Raw genomic sequence first — 19,093 nt, 5'->3', positions numbered from 1 at the left:
CGTAAGGCTGCAGTTTGGTCTTCTCTCCATTCCTTTGTACCGTGTGGACGTTCAGGCACATTGGGACTGGTGTTTGGTGTGTTCTTGTGGCGGCCCTTCGAGGTCCCACCCATGATGGGTACTGCTTGGACACATCCCATCCGTCTGTGGCTGTCTGGAGGGATGATAAAGAAGGAGAAATTAGGTTCTTACCTGCTAATTTTTCTTTTAGTCTCTGCAGACTGGCACAGACCCCACTCTGTTGTTTTATTTGGTGTTTTGTTACGAAGAGTATGTTTGTTTGTTTTCTGCGGTACCTTGTCTTGGTTTTTGGGGAGTATGGTAAGCACAGTGGCGTTTGGTTCATCTGGATTAGCTGGCGAACTGTGGGGACACTTTGAAGGTTCTTGTTCTAATCAGTATCCAACAGTGTCTCCATGTCCAATCTGGACAACTACTGGAGTTGGTATGTTTATAGTTCATGGTTCTTAAGTCCTTAGTTCTGCTTGGCTATTCATCAGACTGATTGTAGATGGGACTGCACAGCCAAAAGTCAATGTATCTCAGTCTCCAGAAGAGCATAAACCCATCTGTTGTGTGCCGGTCTGGAGGGACTATTAGGAAGAACCTAATTTTTCATTTCATTCATAGAAAATCAAAAGCCCTGAGGCAGTGCTTTTCTGCTGTGCCAGTTTGCAGGGCTCTGTTCATTCATTTTTCTCCCATTCAGCTGCCAGTTTAATTTAAGCCTGCCTCATGGTTAACAATGAGCATTTCTCGCACGTGTAAAGATCCACAAGAGTCCTGAAGCATAAATATATCTCACATACATACAAAGAGAGAGAATATCATATGTGAAAAATACACGAACAATCCAAATATAATCCAGTTTATGTATGGCAAACTAGAACCTCCACTTTGCGGGTTGTTCCTGCTTCTACAGCCCAGCACTATGAAGATAAAGTGTGATCATGATGTTTTGAATTGATATTTATGCAACTGTTATTTAATTAAGAAGAAAAGATTTTCCACTTAACCTTTGTTTGGAGTTTTTCAGACTGAGGATGTGTCTTCCTGCCTCAGTAATTATATATTGAGGCAGGTTTGTCTATGTGGGTTTGGAACTTTGATTATAAACCTAGTAGACACAGGTCTTTTCTCCAATTTCTTGGCACATTTTGTGCTTTATTATATTGATATATATATATGTAGTGCTGGGTATATCATCGGATGTCTATTTCTGAAGAGAATTTATTGGCATCCTTTCTTGTATTTTTTTTGATGGTTTTTGACAAACTAGAACAACACATTACAAAAAAAAGGTGAAAGATACTTGCACAAGTAAAATAAAAGCAAGACTTTTCTCTTGCAGTCCAAAAGCTTTCTAATGGCTGTCCCTAGTTCACGAGAGTAATCTGAAGCTCTAAGTACAGACAGAAACTCCAGACTCGGAGCAGATGGTGCTAGAAAAGAGAGAAGTATATCGCAGAGGAATGAGAGCATAACATAACTTTATTCTTCTATACCGCCATAACCAAACGATTTCTAGGCGGTTTACACAGAAGGCTGAACAATCAGCGAAATACAAATAGTAAAAAATACAACAGTTACTTAAATATACTCAAAGTAGAGTTTTGCTAACAATAGTACCCACGTTTAAGAAATAAATTTCTTTACCAAATGCAACGTAAGACAACATAGCTTTACCCAGCCAAAATTGCTGTTTACCTGCTTGGAATGCGAGTCTTATCCAAAAAAGTCTTGTATCTGCAACCAGTAATTTTTGGATAAGCAAATAAATGTGAATTCCTAGTTTTCCTTATACGACTATACAAGAAGGAGAGAAGCAGAAAGAGAATAGTCAAATAGGTGCCAGAAGGCAGGCAAAAGTCTCACGAATGTTCCTGAAAAGATGCCTTCTCCTAAGTGCAAGCAGTAATCCCGTGGGAGTGATTCAGATAAGTTGGCAACCAAACAGAGCCATCTTATAATTAAATTATGTTATATATAAATTTCTAAATTTTTTGATAAATGGACCCTTAGTGCGGTAGTAAAAGCTTATCAGGACGCTGGACAAACCAGATTTCCAGGCTTCAACATGTTTAGAAGGACTCATTTTCAAGCCCTACGACACACCATCACGGGTATACACCTGTGCAATAAATTATAAGTGCAACCCACTCAATAGTGACAGTGTAATTAGAAAACATTTATAACGAGTTCTGACTGTTGTCAACCTCTCCAAATCAGTGCTCAAAACCAGCGTATTTCACATTACTTATCTCAGACTTTTCCACATGTGTTTTCAAGATTCCATGAATTGGCATCTCCATGTTCACAATTCGATTCCTGGACTTGCTCAGAGTCTTGGAGGTAAAAAAGGAGGAATAACCCCCAAAAACCTCACCACCCAATCATTATTCTGGTAATGGAAAAAAAAAAAGAAATACATTTATCTTATTTATTTATTTGGTTGCAGTTGTTTTGCAAGAACAAGCAATGATTTGGTGGTGAGGTTTTTTGGGGGGGTCATTCCTCCTTTTTCACCTCCATGTCTCTGAGCATAATTCTTCCTAATTTCAAGTTCAGTGTGGATGTGATGAGCATTGTGGGTACCCTTGGGAAGCAAGTTATTTGCTCATAAGGGCTTTGGCAGAATATATGTCAGAATGTAATGCACTATAATGAACTTTTTACTGTCCCTCATGGGTTTATGTTCCTTATAATGTAAAGCGTGTACGGTTGTGGTTGGTTTGTTCTTCCCATAAAAAGATTTACTACTAATAATAATAAACTTCTCTTTCTCATCTTTCTCTGTTTGCCCTTGCAGACTCTGAAAAGAGGACAAACTTCCTCAGGTGTGAGTACTGTGGGAAATACGCAGCATCTGACCAGTTCCGTGGCGCCAAGAGATTCTGTTCCGTGACTTGTGCCAAAAGGTGAGACGGAGCAGGAGGCAGGGTAATGCTGCTAGTCTTGCTTCAGGCTGGGACTGAGACAGGGCAGTTGAGAGGGAGATATTGTCACTGCCCTTGCCCCAGGAAGAGGGGGGGGGGGGGTAGCATTCTGAGGGCAAAGTGGACAGGAGCCAAACATCATTTTCAAGGTGTTCCAGGCCATTGGGCTTATACATCCTCTAAAAATTTGATTTCCAATGCAATAGGCGAGACATTCTAGAAAGACAGTAGGGTTATTTCTCTTTAGCCGCATGGTGCCGAAGGAATCCACTCTGCCTCTATAGTACTTCACTGGGTTGTTTATCTCCCTCTTTCCTTCTGCATGCATGGCTGCAGTTGTGTGTGTTCTGCTCTCCTGATTTTATTGTTTTTAATTTGATGTAATTTCATCCTCTTTTCGGGTATTTCAGTGCTTGGAGCGATTTTGAAGCTCTGCCTGCTTGAAAATTCACAGGCTTTGGTCTGTAGCTGACAGGCCGATCCCTCTGGGTACCTGTTAGCCAGCCTGCATAGTTTCCTCTGGAGCTCAGGGCTGTCCCTGAAGTGGTCTCACCTTCTGTTAATCAGGGGTCGAGTGCAGGCTGTTAGGCGCCCTTAGGAGGCTCAGCAGGGGCTCGCAGGGTGAAGGCTGTGTCGTGTTTCTGCCTGTCTGGGTGTGCATCGGGTGGTCCACAGGGATGGAGGTGTAGTCAGATATTGACTGGTAGCCCGAAGATCAGCTTTGTGAAGCATTCCCAGCATCCAGCTACTGTGAGAGAGCTGTAAACAGGTTCTAGCACTGATCCTCTAAACAGGTCAAAGTGCGTAAAGGCTGACAGCCTGCGAGATACATTGGGGGAGGTTGGAAAAGTGGGGTTTTGGAGGTTTCTGATAGTTCCCCTGTGTTTCCCCTCCTTCTAAGAGTATCAGGAGAGTGAGCCCTGGATCCCGAATATACAACAGGATATCATCTGCAAATAATGCAGTCTTGTGTTCCTGACCCCCAATGCAAAGTCCGGATGGGCTCAATTGAAATAGTATATAATAAAGCCTCATCCCCCTCCCATCCTGGGCTGTGACGTCACTTCCTCTCCCAGATTTTGTAGATGTTAATAATATCCCCGCTTAGCCCTAATCTCTTTAGCCTTCCCTCAGATGACGGGATTTCCATCTCCTTTATCATTTTGGTCCCTCTTCTTTGAACCTTATTCCATTATATCTGAACACAATACTCTTATAATAAATAGGGGAGTTATGTGATTGTACTTCTTTATAATACCTTAGTCTCAAAGCTGCATTTTAAACCTAAGACTAGCCCAGTAGCCCATCTTCACGGAGGCCAATCCAAGTCACAAGTACTTGACAAAAAACCAATAGTAGCAGCATTCCATGCTACTGTTCCATGTCTCAACAGCAGACTATGTACTTTTCCTCCAGGAACTTGCCTAAACCTTTTTTAAAACCAGCTATATTAACTGCTCTTACCACATCCTCTGGCAATACCTTCCAGAGCTAACTATTCTTAAGTTTTAAAAGTATTACCCTGTAACTTCATTGAGTGTCTCCTAGTCTTTGTAAATCTTGATGCAGTAAAAACATCGATCCACTTGTATTATTATTATTATTATTATTAGGTTCTTATATCCCGCCATACCCAGAGAGTTCTAGGCGGTTTACATTCGTTACATTAGGATCCGGTCTGAACCCGGATTTACAAAATTTTATCGGAATTGCAGGTAGCGCGGAAGGAGGCACAGGTTTATCGTAGTTGGGTTAGAGGATAAAATGGAGGGAGTGGGAAACCAGAAGAGGGGGGGGGGGGGGGGGGTGGGGGGTGGGGGGGTTGGAGTGTATGCGGGGAGTAAGGACTAAGGGTCTTGTTTGCGAAAGAGGTGTGTTTTGAGAAGTTTTCTGAAATCTAGGTAGTTCGGGGCCTCTAGCATCAATTGGGCTAGCCAAGGGTTCAGCTTGGCCGCCTGGAAGGCGAAGGTTTTGTCGATGAATCTTTTGAGCTGGCATGATTTTATGGAGGGGAAGGTAAACAACTGGATTCTGCGGGATTTCTTGTTGGTGCAATACATATTGAAATGTGGGGAGAGGTATTTTGGTGAGAGACCAAATACTGTCTTGTAACAGATGCAGGCGAACTTGAAGAGGACTCGGGATTCGAAGGGTAGCCAGTGCAGTTGGTGGTAGAAGGGGGTGATGTGTTCCCATTTGTTCAGGCCGAAAATGAGGCGGACAGCTGTGTTTTGAATCAGTTTTAGTCTTCTGGTGATTTTCTTTGTGGAGCTTAGGTAAATGATATTGCAATAATCCAGTATGCTGAGGATAGAGGATTGAACTAATAGTCGAAATGCAGTGTCATCGAAATATTTCTTTATGGTACGGAGTTTCCAGAGTACTGAAAGGCCTTTCTTGACAATGAGGTCGGTGTGGTTTTCTAGGGATAGATGTTTGTCAAGCGTGACTCCTAGTATTCTTAATGTTTGTTCGAGTGGGAAAACCAATCCTTTCACCTGGATTGTGGTGTCTTTGATTTTGTCTTTGGGGGTGGCTAGAAAGAATTTTGTTTTGTCTGGGTTGAGCTTTAGTTTGAAGGAGAGCATCCAGAGTTCTATCTGGCTGAGTATGCTAGTTGTGTAGTTGAGAAGATCCTGGGATAGACTGGTTAGAGGGATGACAATTGTGATGTGTCAATTGTGTCAATCCGAATTTTGTAGACTTCAATCATATTTCCCCTCAGCCGTCTCTTTTCCAAGCTGAAGAGCCCTAACTGATAGGTTACTATAATCCAGCTGAGAAATCACTAGCACGGGAGGTAAGGAGATGCTTAATAGATCTCAACTGTCAAAGAGAGTAGAAACATTTCTTAAAGATGAAACTTGCTCAGAGAAAGCTAATTTACAATCAAAGATGACCTTTAAGTAGCAAAAACTGGTTGTTATTGGTATGTGCAAAAACGAAATGACTTTGTTAGTAAGATTTCAGATCTTGGGGTATCTTTCCCTTCTTTGGCGTCCCTCCAGACCAGTATAGAAACGGATGGGTTTACGCAGGTGGAGACTGAGAGACTAACTTTTGGCATCAGTACAATTGGGCTTTGCAGTCCCTCTTACACTCGGTCTTTTCTCAGTCTCCAGCAGGTAGAGTGGTAAGATTGTGCAGTCTGTGCTGAGGGTTATTTTGGGCCTGTTGGATCTGGTTAGGGAATTTCTCTGGTCCCTTTTGTTGTCCAGATAGAGCTCAGGGTTGAGTCCTTTCCCCCACCTCCCCAGGTTTTTCTGTTTAGAGTAGCCTCAGCTGTATGCCTGGCCTCCTATACCGGCACAGACTACAGTTTAGAGTGCCTTGTGGGGTCTGCTTTAACTTGAGACAGTTGGTGAGCTGTGAGAAGTTTAAAGGGAAAAATAAACAGAGCATAAAGTGGTCCTGGGCTGCTGTTTTTGTAAGGCGTTGTGTGTGGGTTTTTGGCACATTCAATATGAGCGCTTCAAGAAGCAGCATAAGTGTGTGTTATGTGGGCACAGAGTAGTGGATGCGGCTGGCAGGTGCACAAAATGTTCTGGCCGCCTCGAGGAGGCCCTGGCTTCGAGTGTCGGCATGTCAGGCTCCCCTTCATATGTACACCACTCGTCGGTGGTGATGTCCGGGCCTCATCTGCTGCCCATGCCAAGGGTTCCTCGGCTGCTGTCGGACTGGCAGACTCAGGTTTGCGGACCGCCAGGGTGGCTGGGAATTCCTTTGTCGCTGCGGCTGCTTACCTACTAATTTTCTTTATTTTAATCCCTCCAGACCAGCACAGAACCCTCCCTGTCATTCTGTTCAGTGTTTTCACGAAGAATTTGGGGTTTTCTGTGGGATTTGTTGTTGGTTGTTTTGGGAAGTTTTGAAGAGCAGTGGCATTTGGTTTAGCTGGCGACCTGGGGGATGTTTCTGAAAGGTTCCTGTTCTGTTTTCCTTTGTCTTCTTCATGTGCATGTGGAGTTGGGATGTTATTGTTTGGCTATTTGTAAAATCTGATTGTAAAGGAACTGCAAAGCTCACTTGTACTGTAGGCAAAAGTGAATGTCTCAGTCTCCACCTGTTGGCAGAGCGTAAACCCATCCGTTTCTGTGCCGGTCTGGAGGGACTAAAAGAGAAAATTAGCAGGTAAGGACCTAATTTCTCCTTGTAAACCGCCTTCATGTTCAATCGAAGGGTGGTGTATAAAAATTCAATAAACATAAACATATGAAAGAGGGAATTAGGACATGACTTTTCAGTGTTGGCTATATATTTTTTTTCCTTGCATGTGAGAGATTTGAGAACAGAAACCAGTGTATGTACTGATAGATTGTATCTTATTCTTTAAAACAAGGGCTTTTTAGATTTTTCTGCTTCTCGGGTTCATAATTAATTCCCGCTCTCTTTCTGTGGTAGTCTTCCCATGTATTAACCTTTGTGAATAAGAGACTGCTGTTATTATTTTCATGTACATGACATTGCAGAGTTAAGTTGTGTGAATCGACAATCAGCTTGTCAACTTTCCTTCTGCAGATACAATGTCAGTTGCGGTCAACACCTCCGGGTAAAACGAAAGAAACTGAAGGACTTACAAGACCCTAACAGTGCTAGAGCTCGCCGCCGTGGACCACGTCGGAGCAGTTCCGAAATTGCACGAGCCAAAATCCAGGGCAAGCGTCTGAGGGTGAGAGAAGCTCTGATGTTAACTGGGGTCAGAATGTAGGGAAGATGGTCCTCCTTCCTCCCCAACATACACCTTCCCATAATAGCTAGCTTTTCTATCCCGTCTCTTCCAGAGATTCTGTCTGAGAGATCACAGAAAGAGTGTGGGACAGGCCCAGCTCCCATTCACTAGACCCTGTCTACTGGCAGAAGGAAATATATGAATGACATTTAATATATCCAAGTATCTATTCCATTGAAGTGTATTCTGTATGTCTGTTGCGGGTGCAGGTGCCTTCAGGATGTGTAAGCTGATCTACTTGGGTAAGGCATGATATTGATGCTGTTATTCTCACTTTGTTCTCAATCATCCACAGGCTCAGGAAGACTCTAGTCGAGGCTCTGATAACTCTAGCTATGATGAGGCCTTCTCACCAGCAGCTGGCCACGCTGGGGACCGTGACCCTAGAGCTTCCTGTAGTGCCCCTCCTCCCCCAGAGCTGCTGGGTATTAACCCTGTCTTCCTCTCCAGTAACCCAAACCGCTGGAGTGTGGAGGAGGTGTACGAGTTCATTGCATCACTCCAAGGTCAGTGCCTCAAGAGTAGCATAGATGGAGAAGTATTATACAAGCTATTACTAGCATTTTTGGAATTTACCTAGGATGGAAAAAGTGAATGTAACTCTTAAGCTCTTGGTTGTTCTTGGAAGAGAACATAACTGAAAGCATTGATTTGAAATACGTTTTCATCAGGATGTGAATAACTCGTGCTTTCATTCTACAACTGAATGGGTTCTTAAAGATTCTCCTTTTTCTTGTTAGGGCTTAAAAGAGATTGTAGCTTTTCTATATGTTTGGTTTTTGTTACTAAAAGGATTCTAGAGGTTTTAACAGCTACCAGCCAGGTAGTGAGCTGAGATGCCAAAGGCATGACTATCCAAAGCTACGAGTTACAGCTGGTGTAAGGACCAGTGCAATTGCCCATCTTCCTAGCATCCTTACCAGACCAGTCCAGAATTTGCAGGTTATGCCCATTGGCCAGCAGGAGGTAGGGTGCAATTCTATATTGTCTGTGAGGTAGTTTCAAGCAATGGTCACAGTTCCACTTTGATTGATAGTCCGTCAACTTTGTATTGCCAAAAAAATTAGTCTCTCTGCCCATTTCTCTAAGGAGTCAACAAATAGCTTTGAGTACCTTGTTTCTAAGTGGGAATACTTTGTTCATCTTGGTGGTGAGGAAAGGTATTAGATTTATTTTCTGTCAACAGCCCTACACTAAACCAGGGAAGACTGCAACAGCTTACCATCACCTGCTGGAGACTGAGAACAGACTGGTTATGATAGGGGCTGCACAGCTACTTGTACTACAGCCAAAAGTTTATCTCAGTCTCGACCTGCTGGTCATGGTGAGCTATTACCCATCAGTGAACTGTGCCTGTCTGGAGAAAAGCTAAATTAGATTTATATTCCGTCCTCCCCAAGGAGCCCAGAACAGGTTATATGGTAACATACATAACAGTTAGTCTTCTGTCTCTTGTTATTAATTCTTATGTGTCTTATTGCTAAGGGAATACGGTACCGTGAGATGCGTTTAGTTTAATTGTTTTGGATTAGCAGACACTTGGAGCCTGAAGCATGCACAGGGGTAGTCCATATGTTCATCAGGGAGAACATCAGTGGTTTGTTTTTCTACTGGGAAATTGTGGTCTTGCTTACAAAGTGGCATAAACCCACAGGTTTGAACTGGTCTAGCAGGACTCAAGGAAAGGAAATTGACAGGTAAGAGAAATTTCTCAATAATGGGCCTCAGTAACATAGTTCCTGCTAGTGGCATGTGCTATTTTGGCTCTGTTAGCCTTAGCTAGTACGTTAATTCTTAGGGGAAGAAAAAAAGATGAGATTGAATGAATCATGTGCTGGAATATGATTAACCATTGAGAGATGGTGGGGCATCTGAGGGGGAAGACATACAAAAGATAAGTGTTTAGATTAATTCAATTGTTTTTGTGTTCTGTATGTCATCCCACACTGCAGTCTTAAGGAGCCCATGCGTCTATGTTCACTCACTGTTTTCCTTTCCTCTCGCTCCCCAGGCTGTCAGGAGATAGCAGAGGACTTCCGCTCACAGGAGATCGATGGGCAAGCATTGCTACTGCTGAAGGAGGAACATCTGATGTCTGCAATGAATATGAAACTAGGCCCTGCGCTCAAAATCTGTGCCAAGATCAATGTCCTGAAGGAGACCTAACAGTGCAGCCCCTTCCGGGGAGGGGAGGCTGCAGCAGCTTGCCCCCCTGTAGCCGAGATGAAAACAGAAAATGCCTGGGAGCAGCCTGTCTACTTCCTCTCCCTGGTGTATTGTCCATAGACTGGACAGTGCCAGCATGTAGAAGAGAGGGGGGGGGATTGACTGTACCATATTTTGTTTCCTTTTTTTTTTTTTATATATATATATATATATATTTCTTTTATAAAGATGTGGCAGTAAATCCAGGCTTTTATAGAGTAGTGGCTAAGGTGACAAACCCTTCCTTGGTTCTGGGAAGATTAAGGAGGGGCTGCATCTGACTTCTGTATCCCACTCTACCAGATTTGGGGGTTTTCCCTCCAAGTGGGAGGACTTGTACTTTTTGGTTTGGAAATACCACTCCTGCTGTTTGTTAAGTTTATGACGTGGAGCACTTGGTAATAAAGACTGAAACCCAAAACAGAAATGGCTTAAAACCAAACAAAGACCATCTGGCTTTTATTTAAATTGGTGTTGTACCAAAAAGAACAAAAGCTAATGTTTTTTTTTAAACAAACATATATCCATTCCCTGCAGCTTCTAATAATCACAACATGATCAGTCACTGAGGAAGCAAAGTTGTCTACCTGTAAACAGCATGATCTATGAGTCAGAGCTCAGCAGCATAGCACCAAATTCAGCTCTCCTCTCCCAAAGCCCCCTGAGGCAGTCGCCTAGCCGGACAGAGTTATCCTGCTATCCACAAGAGAAACTCCTTTACAGGTAAACAGGATAATTAACCAGAAAAGGTAGACTCAAGGTAAGGGTAGGAGGCCTGTTAACTTCTTCCTGTCTGGACCTGGTTGTCAAGTGGGAAAAATATGGTTACGGTAGAGACGGGCCCGCTGCAATGGCTGTGTTTGTGAACTTTGGTGGGGGAGTGGCAAGATCAATCAAGGAAATCTAGGAATGTCCTGCAAACAGGGTGCAGACATCATTCAGATCCAGCAAAACAAGCAAATTATTTTGTTTGAGAAAAGGTAGTGACGAATGCACTGAAGTTGCAAAGATCCCAGCGTTGGATGACAACCTCCAGGTTTTTCAGAACAAGATGGGGCCAATATAGACCTCAATTGGACTTCCAATCTCTTCTTTAAGTGAACATAGTTAAGAATTACTCTGGCAATATTGCCCTCCCCTCCCCAAAGCTGTGAGATATTGTAGTGCTTTGGGAATGGGGAGGGGGCAAAAGTGAACAATTCAAATTAAGGTATATTGTAGCCAATCTATGGTTCTCCATATCCATCTTCCTGTTGGTAGGCAGAAGCTTGTGGAATGTGCCTGAGCCATTGAGACTATGTTCAGTTATACTAAGGCCAGAAACAATTCTGGTGTAGATTTCCTGGATGTCGGATAACAAAAGTTGAGGGCTGTTTGCAGTGATCTTTTACAAGGTTCACCCTTTCTCTGAACAAGTCTCCTGAGCAAGGGTCAGTCACTGCTTTTTCATGAACAGCTTTGGGAAGTCCCGATTCTTGAACCCAGGCACCAGTGGCTGCAGCCGCAATTCTGGAGAATGCATTGCATGAGTCAAAAGCTGCGCTGTGGAGATGTTTGTAGCATTCCTCCATCGTTTGTTTGAAGGCTCTTTCCTGGCTATACATTAGTTGGCATTTCCTCACTTTCTTCAGGAAGGTGAAATTACTGCCTCCAGCATGTTCCTAAAACTGGATGTGAATCCTAGACCTGTGGCCACTGCTGTGGAACCAGGAGAGGGGGTTCAAAGCTGAGGAAGATGCTGTAGAGTACTGAGAAAATAGGGACTATTTCCATCACTGCAGTGATGAAGCTTGTAGGTTGCTATGCGCTGTCCACAGCTTCTTTGGAAGATGCACAGGATAAGAAACAATCAGCCCTGTGTGCTTTGCTAGCTCCGCATGCCTCTTTCAAGTGATGTGATTTAGTGAGCAGCTGGCACCAGGTCACACCAGTTCTGTCAGCAACTGCTGTGGGATACAGTACTCTCATGGTGACACTCTTGAGGACGCATTGTAGGAGAAAAGCAAGACTGACTGTGCTGCAGCATCGTAACTTCATACGTAACAGGAGAATGTGTAAAACCAAGGACCTATTTTATCCTGTTTAAAAAAATTGCAAAAGAAGTGGCAGAATTACCAATTTCTCCCTGAGAAGAGTAGAATAAATTGAAGAGAATCAGGTAGCAAACAGCTGCTTACACACAAAAGCTTTCCTGGGCTCTGGGAGAGCAGGTCCAAGTTGGAATTGTGCAGCCATCGTCTGATCAATTAAATTTGATATTTGTCCACAAAGAACAGCAGCTTTTGCGGTTCCCTTGCACCCTAAGCAACGACTAGGGTGAAATGGCAAGGTTCTGTTTGGCAGAGTATAGAAAAGAGTAGAGCCCCCTCATCAGTGACTGACTCATGAAGGGATGAAAGGGTGTGTACATGACCTTTTATCTCCCCCCTTTCAAACGTAAGAGGGTAAAAGGTCATGGATTTGAAAGAAGCAGAAAAATGAAGGTAGGTTAAAAGACCATGACCTAACTATACCATCTACGCTCCCCAAAACAGTTTACAGTTCTAAGCAGGTACTTTCTCTGGCTCCAGTGGGCAATTGAAAGTAAAGTGGCTTGGCCAGGATCACAAAACACCAAAGTGGGAATCAAACCCATCTTCTCGCCACTGCTCAAAGAGAACAACAGCTAAAAAGCAGCAAAACTATACCCTCCGATCTGGCTTTTCCATTACCAAGCCCGAGAGTGTGTTTTCAATATCATTGTCTTTCTAGAGTAGCCGAGTGAACAAATAGAGACGGTCTGCTTTTATGACATACCCTTATAAATAAAATGAATCATTTCAGATTAGAAAACTTCATTTCTCTGCTTAGCAGAATAAAGAAGCAATCGCAGTAAAAAGACACATACAGTTAAATAAATCCCCAGCACCAGCAGGCTTCCATTCACAGGTACAGAAGGAGGAGGAGAGGGAGCAGAAGGTCAAGGTTACCCGCCCGTGCGCAGACACACATTTGAATCCAGCTGATGCAGTCAGTCCTGCCCAGCCATTTCAAACCCTTCCCCCAGTGCAACACAGTACAGGGAGGAGGTCTGCATGAGTAGTCATTTGGGACTAAGGACTACAGACCTACTAGTGCAGAAGCCTCACGAAAGGACATGAAGCTGGGGATCCCCCAGAACCTCCCCTTCCCATTTGTACCAGAGCCTAAAAAAAAAAAATCTTGCTTACACTGACTGAATTTCCTCAGTAACTACCACCACTAGCATTTGATTTCCTTTTAAAAAGAATTCTGAATTAAAAATATTAAAGAAACTTCTCTCTCCACATGGGATCATTTTTATTCTGGTTTTGGCTATAGGCACAGCCCCTGCAACATGGTCCTCAGAGAAGAGCTTGCCTAAATCCAGCCTTATGTTACCTTCCATGCACAGTTTTTACTGGCCTGTGACATCATTTCCTGTTACAGAATGCCACAAGATGGCTGCCAAGTATTCCAGACATGGCACTGTCAGACCCCCTACTCACTTATCACAAGCTGACATTCCCAAAGACAGTCTTCACCTTTAAGAAAGGGTCATTGAATTTTTTTTTTTGGATGATCCATTCTACAGCAAGGAAATGGAGAGAAAATTATTCCTATATAGCCCTTACAAGCATAGGAAATCACTCCAATACTACAACTTAGAACATGACCACTAGGGATTCTGGGTAATCCAAGGGGGGGATGAGGATGACTTAAGAAAGCCACAATGCACAGCATTCTGGGAAATCCTTGTGTAGAGGAATTCCAGGGGGAAGCTGTTTAGTTTTTTGGAGAAGCCTAAGGAATTCTAGAAAGGCCCCACCCCATTTATAACTACCCCAGCTGCCTCACACGATTCTGGGTAAGTACCACATTCTAGCATGCAAGTTTCCATGAGACCATGATTACAGTGCAAGGGATTTTGGGTAATAGCTCCAACCTGCTTCAGATTCCAACTATGTCTAATAACAAAACATTCAGGGTAAATGTTGCATCCTGCGAACTCAAACCATCATGGCTACAAGCCCAAGGGGAGTCAGACCAACTCCCAAGGCCCAGATTTGGCCTTGGTTGCCACCTCCAAAAAAAGGTGCTCCAGGCTAAATGGATGAGCTATTCAGGGAACTCAACTGGAAGCGAGAAAGGATAATTGAGAATTGAGGGAACTAAGACGGGGGGGGGGGGGGGTAAAGATTAAATGCTCCCCATAATGCCATGCTGGAGAAGGAGAGGGTGGAAATAGGGTTGCAGTGTGTCAGGAAAAAGCAAGTGGATGTAGAGGTCACAGTGAGTCTGGAGTGTGTAGATGAAGGTCACATAGGCAATAGGTGATCATCCCTCTCTTCAGGTTCCTCTCCCAGCTGTTCATCACCCACACCACGGTAGGGGGCTGGTGCATTTCGAGGCTTAGATCGGCACATGAAGTCACAGCCGTCCTACAAGGGTGGACACAGAAAAGATATCAGAGCACTGATACAAAGTACCCCCCCTACCAAAAAAAAAAAAAAAAAATCAAACCATCTGTTTGACAAACTAGAGGGCTGGAATTCTTCCTGGTTAGAACAAACAAGCAAAACCACTGAGGGAAAGGCAGTGGTCGCTCTTGCCCCTACAATGGGATAAGTGTCCTGGCAGACCATTCTACCTGAGGTCTCAAACAAACTGGTCAGCAAAGACTAAGGGCACCCAAGTCCAGAGCTGGAACAGATAATGTTAATATTTGCATGCTCTGGACATGGCATGCATGCAGATTCATTAGGGTTATCCTGAAAACCTGGCTTATTGATTGGTCCCTAGTCTAGATATTTCCTGCATGTATAAGCACAGAAGAGAAATACTTATATACAAGATTAGACTGCAAAGCTCACTCACAGCTGCCAGGGTCCCCAGATCTTGCCAGAAACTGTAGTTGGGAAACTGGTCCATTCCCTTGGCTCCGACTATGAGCCGTTGGTATAGGAAGCCCCCGATGAGGTACAGAGCAAGGAGGCAGGCCAACCTGAAAACAAGACGGGAGGCTTGTGAGCATTAAGTACGAGTCTCATCCATCTCCAGACAGCAGGTCTGAGCGGAGGCAGGAGCCACTCACACTATTAACAGGACAGAGCCCACGCTGAGATGACTCTCCTCGGGTGGACACGCCAGCTTGCTGTCCATCTCAAAGAGGTAAAGGCAATCCGTTTCCTTGGTGTTTTCTTCACTCTTCAGTGTGAAACCACCCTGTTGGGATATGAAAAAATTCAAAACCCATACTCATTTGCAATGTATGCACAATAGAGGCCTCTCCCACCCCTGTATAACACACCCTGCTGTGACAGCAAGTGTGCAGAAGGAATCATGCATTAGGGCCCGTTTAAAAGCCCACCTCTTTGAGAGTGCATGCGAATCCTAACTCCTCTCACCTTGGGTTCTGCATCCCCAACCCTATGTGTCATATGTCTGTCTGTCCAAGTTAGATTGTAAGCTCTTCTGAGCAATGCCTGCCTATAAATGTCAAGATGTACAGCGCTGCGTACTCCTTTCAGCACTATGTAAGTGATAAGCAGTAGGGCTAAGCAATCCTGTTTCACACTGCAGCCCCCGCTTCCCCTCTACAACTTACTGCCAGTGTGTTGCGGTCACAAGAGATCATCACCATGGCTTTACGAGACTCCTTGCTGCAGTGGCTGTCATATTTATCACCCCCTCGATATGTTAAGAAGATCCAATCCGCTGCCGAGAAAACACAAAGCAGAGTTTGGGGAGGCATGACAGGCTAGCCGCGAAGCATCCCTAATGTGTGTCTAAGTGCCAGCGGGAGGGGCATAGACCCCGATTACCCAGAAGAACTGCTGAGATCCACTCTACAATCTGACAGGTGTCCTTACAGCTGCTTGCTTTATACAGCAGGGATGGATGCTGGTTGCCCAGTCCTGTAAGATTAGCAAAATACAGAAAGGTACCCACTTCCCCCCCCCCCTCCAAAAAAAAGAATAAAACACCAGCAGCAGCTTAGAAAGCATTATTGGGCTGACAAAACAGCAATATTATCTCAGTCATTGTTAAAGGCATCTTCCTGCAAAGGGCCACTGGCAGCAAACACATCCTGCGCTTCCTGTGCAATTATAGCGTGGTTGAAAGGAGATCATCCTGTGGGGAGCAGGGTCTTTTCCCACCCCCAACCTACACCTTTTCCCATCTCTCCTCTTCTTACTGCCACTGAAGACATGAGTATCGGTGATCCGTCCCACCACCACGGTCTCTTTTGACTTCTCGTTGTACTGGATCAAGCCACTGCTCAAGTCCTGACTGACGTTGTTGCACACCCGGAAGCTGTAAACATACGAGTCATTCCCAACACTCACTGTTGTGGTGAAGCTACAATGAAAACATAAGAGTAACCGCACTGGGTCAAACCAATGGTCCATCCAGCCGTTTTCTGCTTCCAACAGTGGCCAACCCACAGATCAGCAACAGTCCATGCTAAAAAGAAACCAGCACAGATCCAGCCCCATCTCCGAGTCAAAAAGAGATAGGTCCACACCCCCTTCTCCTACTCCATGTGTCTGCTAAAATAACAAGACAAGCTAAGTCAGTGCTTACCACCACATAAAAGCCTTTATTTTAGAGGTGTTTCTACAGGTAATTGGATCCAAGACGCAGACTTCAAAGCAGCGTGGCCTGCAGGGGCCACAAAATGTTGCATAATAGCTTATATTGTAAATAGAGTGCTCCAAATAAATGTTTTGAATACAACATTTTAGCCAGGCGTTAAGTCTGCAAATTTGGGATGATAAGCTCCCTTGGAATTAGCCTCTCTGTGGAATCGCTTCGGTGACTGTCACTCTATGAGTGTGGCACAAAGTCAGCCTTTAGTTTTTTCATTAATCCATGTGTGCAGACACTATTTTGTTTACATTATTTATATTCTGGCTTGGATACTGTGGGCTTAGCAGAGGAATGCAGATTGCAAGCTCTGGCAATCCCTAACCGGTTGATGAGTTTTGGCAACAGCCAATAAGAGTGTCCTCTAGTTAAATATGCCAAGACAGAGGAAAGGAAAGCATCATCCCGGACCATTTATTTTTTTTCCTCAAAATGGGACATCTACTCATTTTTAGGTAATAGTATGTGTATCCTTCCCTTCCTCCCATCCCTCGTACAGCAGAACCCTTGCCCAGCTTCTATCCCTCACTCCCCTTGTGCAGCAGAACCCTTGAGCACCCCCCTCCGCGCCACACAACCAAACCCCTGCCAACCCTTCATCCTTCCCTCCCATCCGAATCCTGCCATGAGCCATACCTCCCTTCAGAACAGTGTCGGGCCAGCATCACAGACGTGCTGCTGCCGGCGACTACGGCTTATTTTCAGGGGAACACAGTAGGTGGGTTGCTCTCTTTCTGAAAACGGGACATTTTGGCATCTCGAAGCTGTGCTTGGGGACAATGGGACAGGCTACCTATAACGGGATGGTCCCATTAGTCATCCCCCTGCAGAGATGTGTAAAACCCAGGAGTATTGCACAGAAACAGCTCCAGAAGAATGAGAGGTCTCTTACTTGATAGTTCTGAGGGGAGCCAGTTTCTGAATCACTGCTTTCTCCATCACCGACTCCTTTTCGCTGCTTCCCAAAAGATCACATTTTGGTGTTGAGTCTCCTGTAACACTACCAGCCAGTCCCAGGCAGATGCACAGGATAGCCTGGACACAGATACCACCATTGCAAGGGACCATTCTACAGAAACAAGAGAAGAGGGTGAAATTCAAACAATGTTTGGTCCCAAAAAAAGGAGGAGTGCAGGATGGTTTATTGGGGGATAAGCAGAGTCAGTGGGGTTCTGTATGCAGGGGAGGGGTGAAGGGTGGTATATCGGGGGATAAGCAGAGTCAGTGGGGTTCTGCATGCAGGGGAGGGGTGAAGGGTGGTATATTGGGGGGTGGGAGGGGTGAAGGGTGGTATATTGGGGTAAGAGGAGTCAGATGGGGGGAGGGGTGCAGGGTGGTATATCGGGGGATAAGCAGAGTCAGTGGGGTTCTGTATGCAGGGTGGGGTGAAGGGTGGTATATCGGGGGTAAGATGAGTCAGATGGGGGGGAGGGGTGCAGGGTGGTATATCGTAGGGTTGTCCCGAGGATGCTTAGGCCTCGCGCATGCTCACCCGTCGCTGCGTCTCCGTTTTTCCGCTCCGCCGCCTGCTGCTGCCTAACCCGGAAGCGAGAAGCGAAAGCGGAACTGGACTCTGGCAACGAATCAGCGCCCGTCATCCCGCCTTTGCCTGTCGCCAATCGGAGGAGCGGATTCCCTCTCCGCCGGCGTTCATTGGCCGCTTCCATTTGCTCGCCCCGCCTCCTCTGCCCCCTCCCTGTCCTCCTTGTCACGCGGTTTTGCCACTCACGAGCTTTGTTAGGGCGAAGCGGAAGTGACGCCGTGGGCCGCTGGGCTTTAGAGCCGCTTAAGCAAGAGATGCCAGGACCAGGCCAGGTGGCAATTGCAGTGCCTGATCCTGCCCTTTGGAAATCAGTGGTGCAAGTCCCATAATGAAATAGGCTGGGGTGGAATAGAGTAACTTTGCATCCCTTAGTCACCTATTTAACACCCTTTTTTATTATTATTCATTCCCTTAATAAAAGTGATCTCCCTCTTTGTTTTGTTTTCTTTGAGTAGATACAGTGCTATAGAAATGAACATCTATTTCAGGGTTTGTCCCACAGCATGTAGAAAGTAAAAGCTATAACACCCTGTTTGCAGATGGTGTTAAAATCACCCTGAATTGCTCTGTACCAGTTGCTACCATTTGGGACCCGGACTGGCCACCATGAAGACAGGATACTGGGCTAGATGGACCATTGGCCTGACCCAGCCAAATCCTTATATTCTTATGACCTGGGGAAGCGGTGACTTCCTTAAAATGCTGCTACTCTGTAACAGATTGTCAGCACAACTCCACTTGTTGATCCAGTGCTGGACCAGTTTAACAGGAAACATTTAACACAAAGTAGGAATAGTTTCATGATTTATGCAGATACTGTCAGGAGCCATTTTAGTTATGTCACTTAAGAATTAATCAAGGTTTAAAATCAACTTTAATGTGCATTTATTTATTTCAAAAATTTCTATATCGTTTTTTAAACCAAAACGGTTTACAGAAATGTTACATACATAACATTTTACAGCAAATAAAACAAATGCATATGATAATGAATAACGCTGGTCAACACTCATTTTGGTGCCTCAGATATTT

At 44.7% G+C, this 19,093-nt stretch overlaps 2 protein-coding genes across 2 annotated transcripts in view; one reads left to right on the top strand and one right to left on the bottom strand.

Annotated features, from left to right (window-relative positions):
* Window positions 1–13,946, top strand: part of PHC1 (polyhomeotic homolog 1) — a 29,430-nt gene extending 15,484 nt beyond the window's left edge. Inside the window, exons 12-15 of the mRNA XM_033923887.1 lie at window positions 2,810–2,918; window positions 7,455–7,605; window positions 7,961–8,171; window positions 9,677–13,946. Coding sequence (XP_033779778.1) covers window positions 2,810–2,918; window positions 7,455–7,605; window positions 7,961–8,171; window positions 9,677–9,831 — 626 coding nt within the window. The 3' untranslated portion in view covers window positions 9,832–13,946. The remainder of the gene's footprint in view (window positions 1–2,809; window positions 2,919–7,454; window positions 7,606–7,960; window positions 8,172–9,676) is intronic.
* Window positions 10,315–18,151, bottom strand: M6PR (mannose-6-phosphate receptor, cation dependent). Its single transcript, XM_033923888.1, has 7 exons — window positions 18,011–18,151; window positions 17,411–17,587; window positions 16,067–16,230; window positions 15,476–15,585; window positions 14,963–15,093; window positions 14,746–14,872; window positions 10,315–14,309 (listed from the first exon to the last, which is right to left on the bottom strand). The coding sequence occupies exons 2-7, from the start codon at window positions 17,584–17,586 to the stop codon at window positions 14,187–14,189; spliced, it is 831 nt and encodes a 276-aa protein (XP_033779779.1). The 5' UTR covers window position 17,587; window positions 18,011–18,151; the 3' UTR covers window positions 10,315–14,186.
* Between the last annotated feature and the right edge of the window lie 942 nt (window positions 18,152–19,093).

The sequence above is a fragment of the Geotrypetes seraphini genome, chromosome 16 (genome assembly GCF_902459505.1).
Source record: "Geotrypetes seraphini chromosome 16, aGeoSer1.1, whole genome shotgun sequence".
NCBI lineage: Eukaryota > Metazoa > Chordata > Amphibia > Gymnophiona > Dermophiidae > Geotrypetes > Geotrypetes seraphini.
This window is presented reverse-complemented; position numbering and strand designations above follow the sequence as displayed.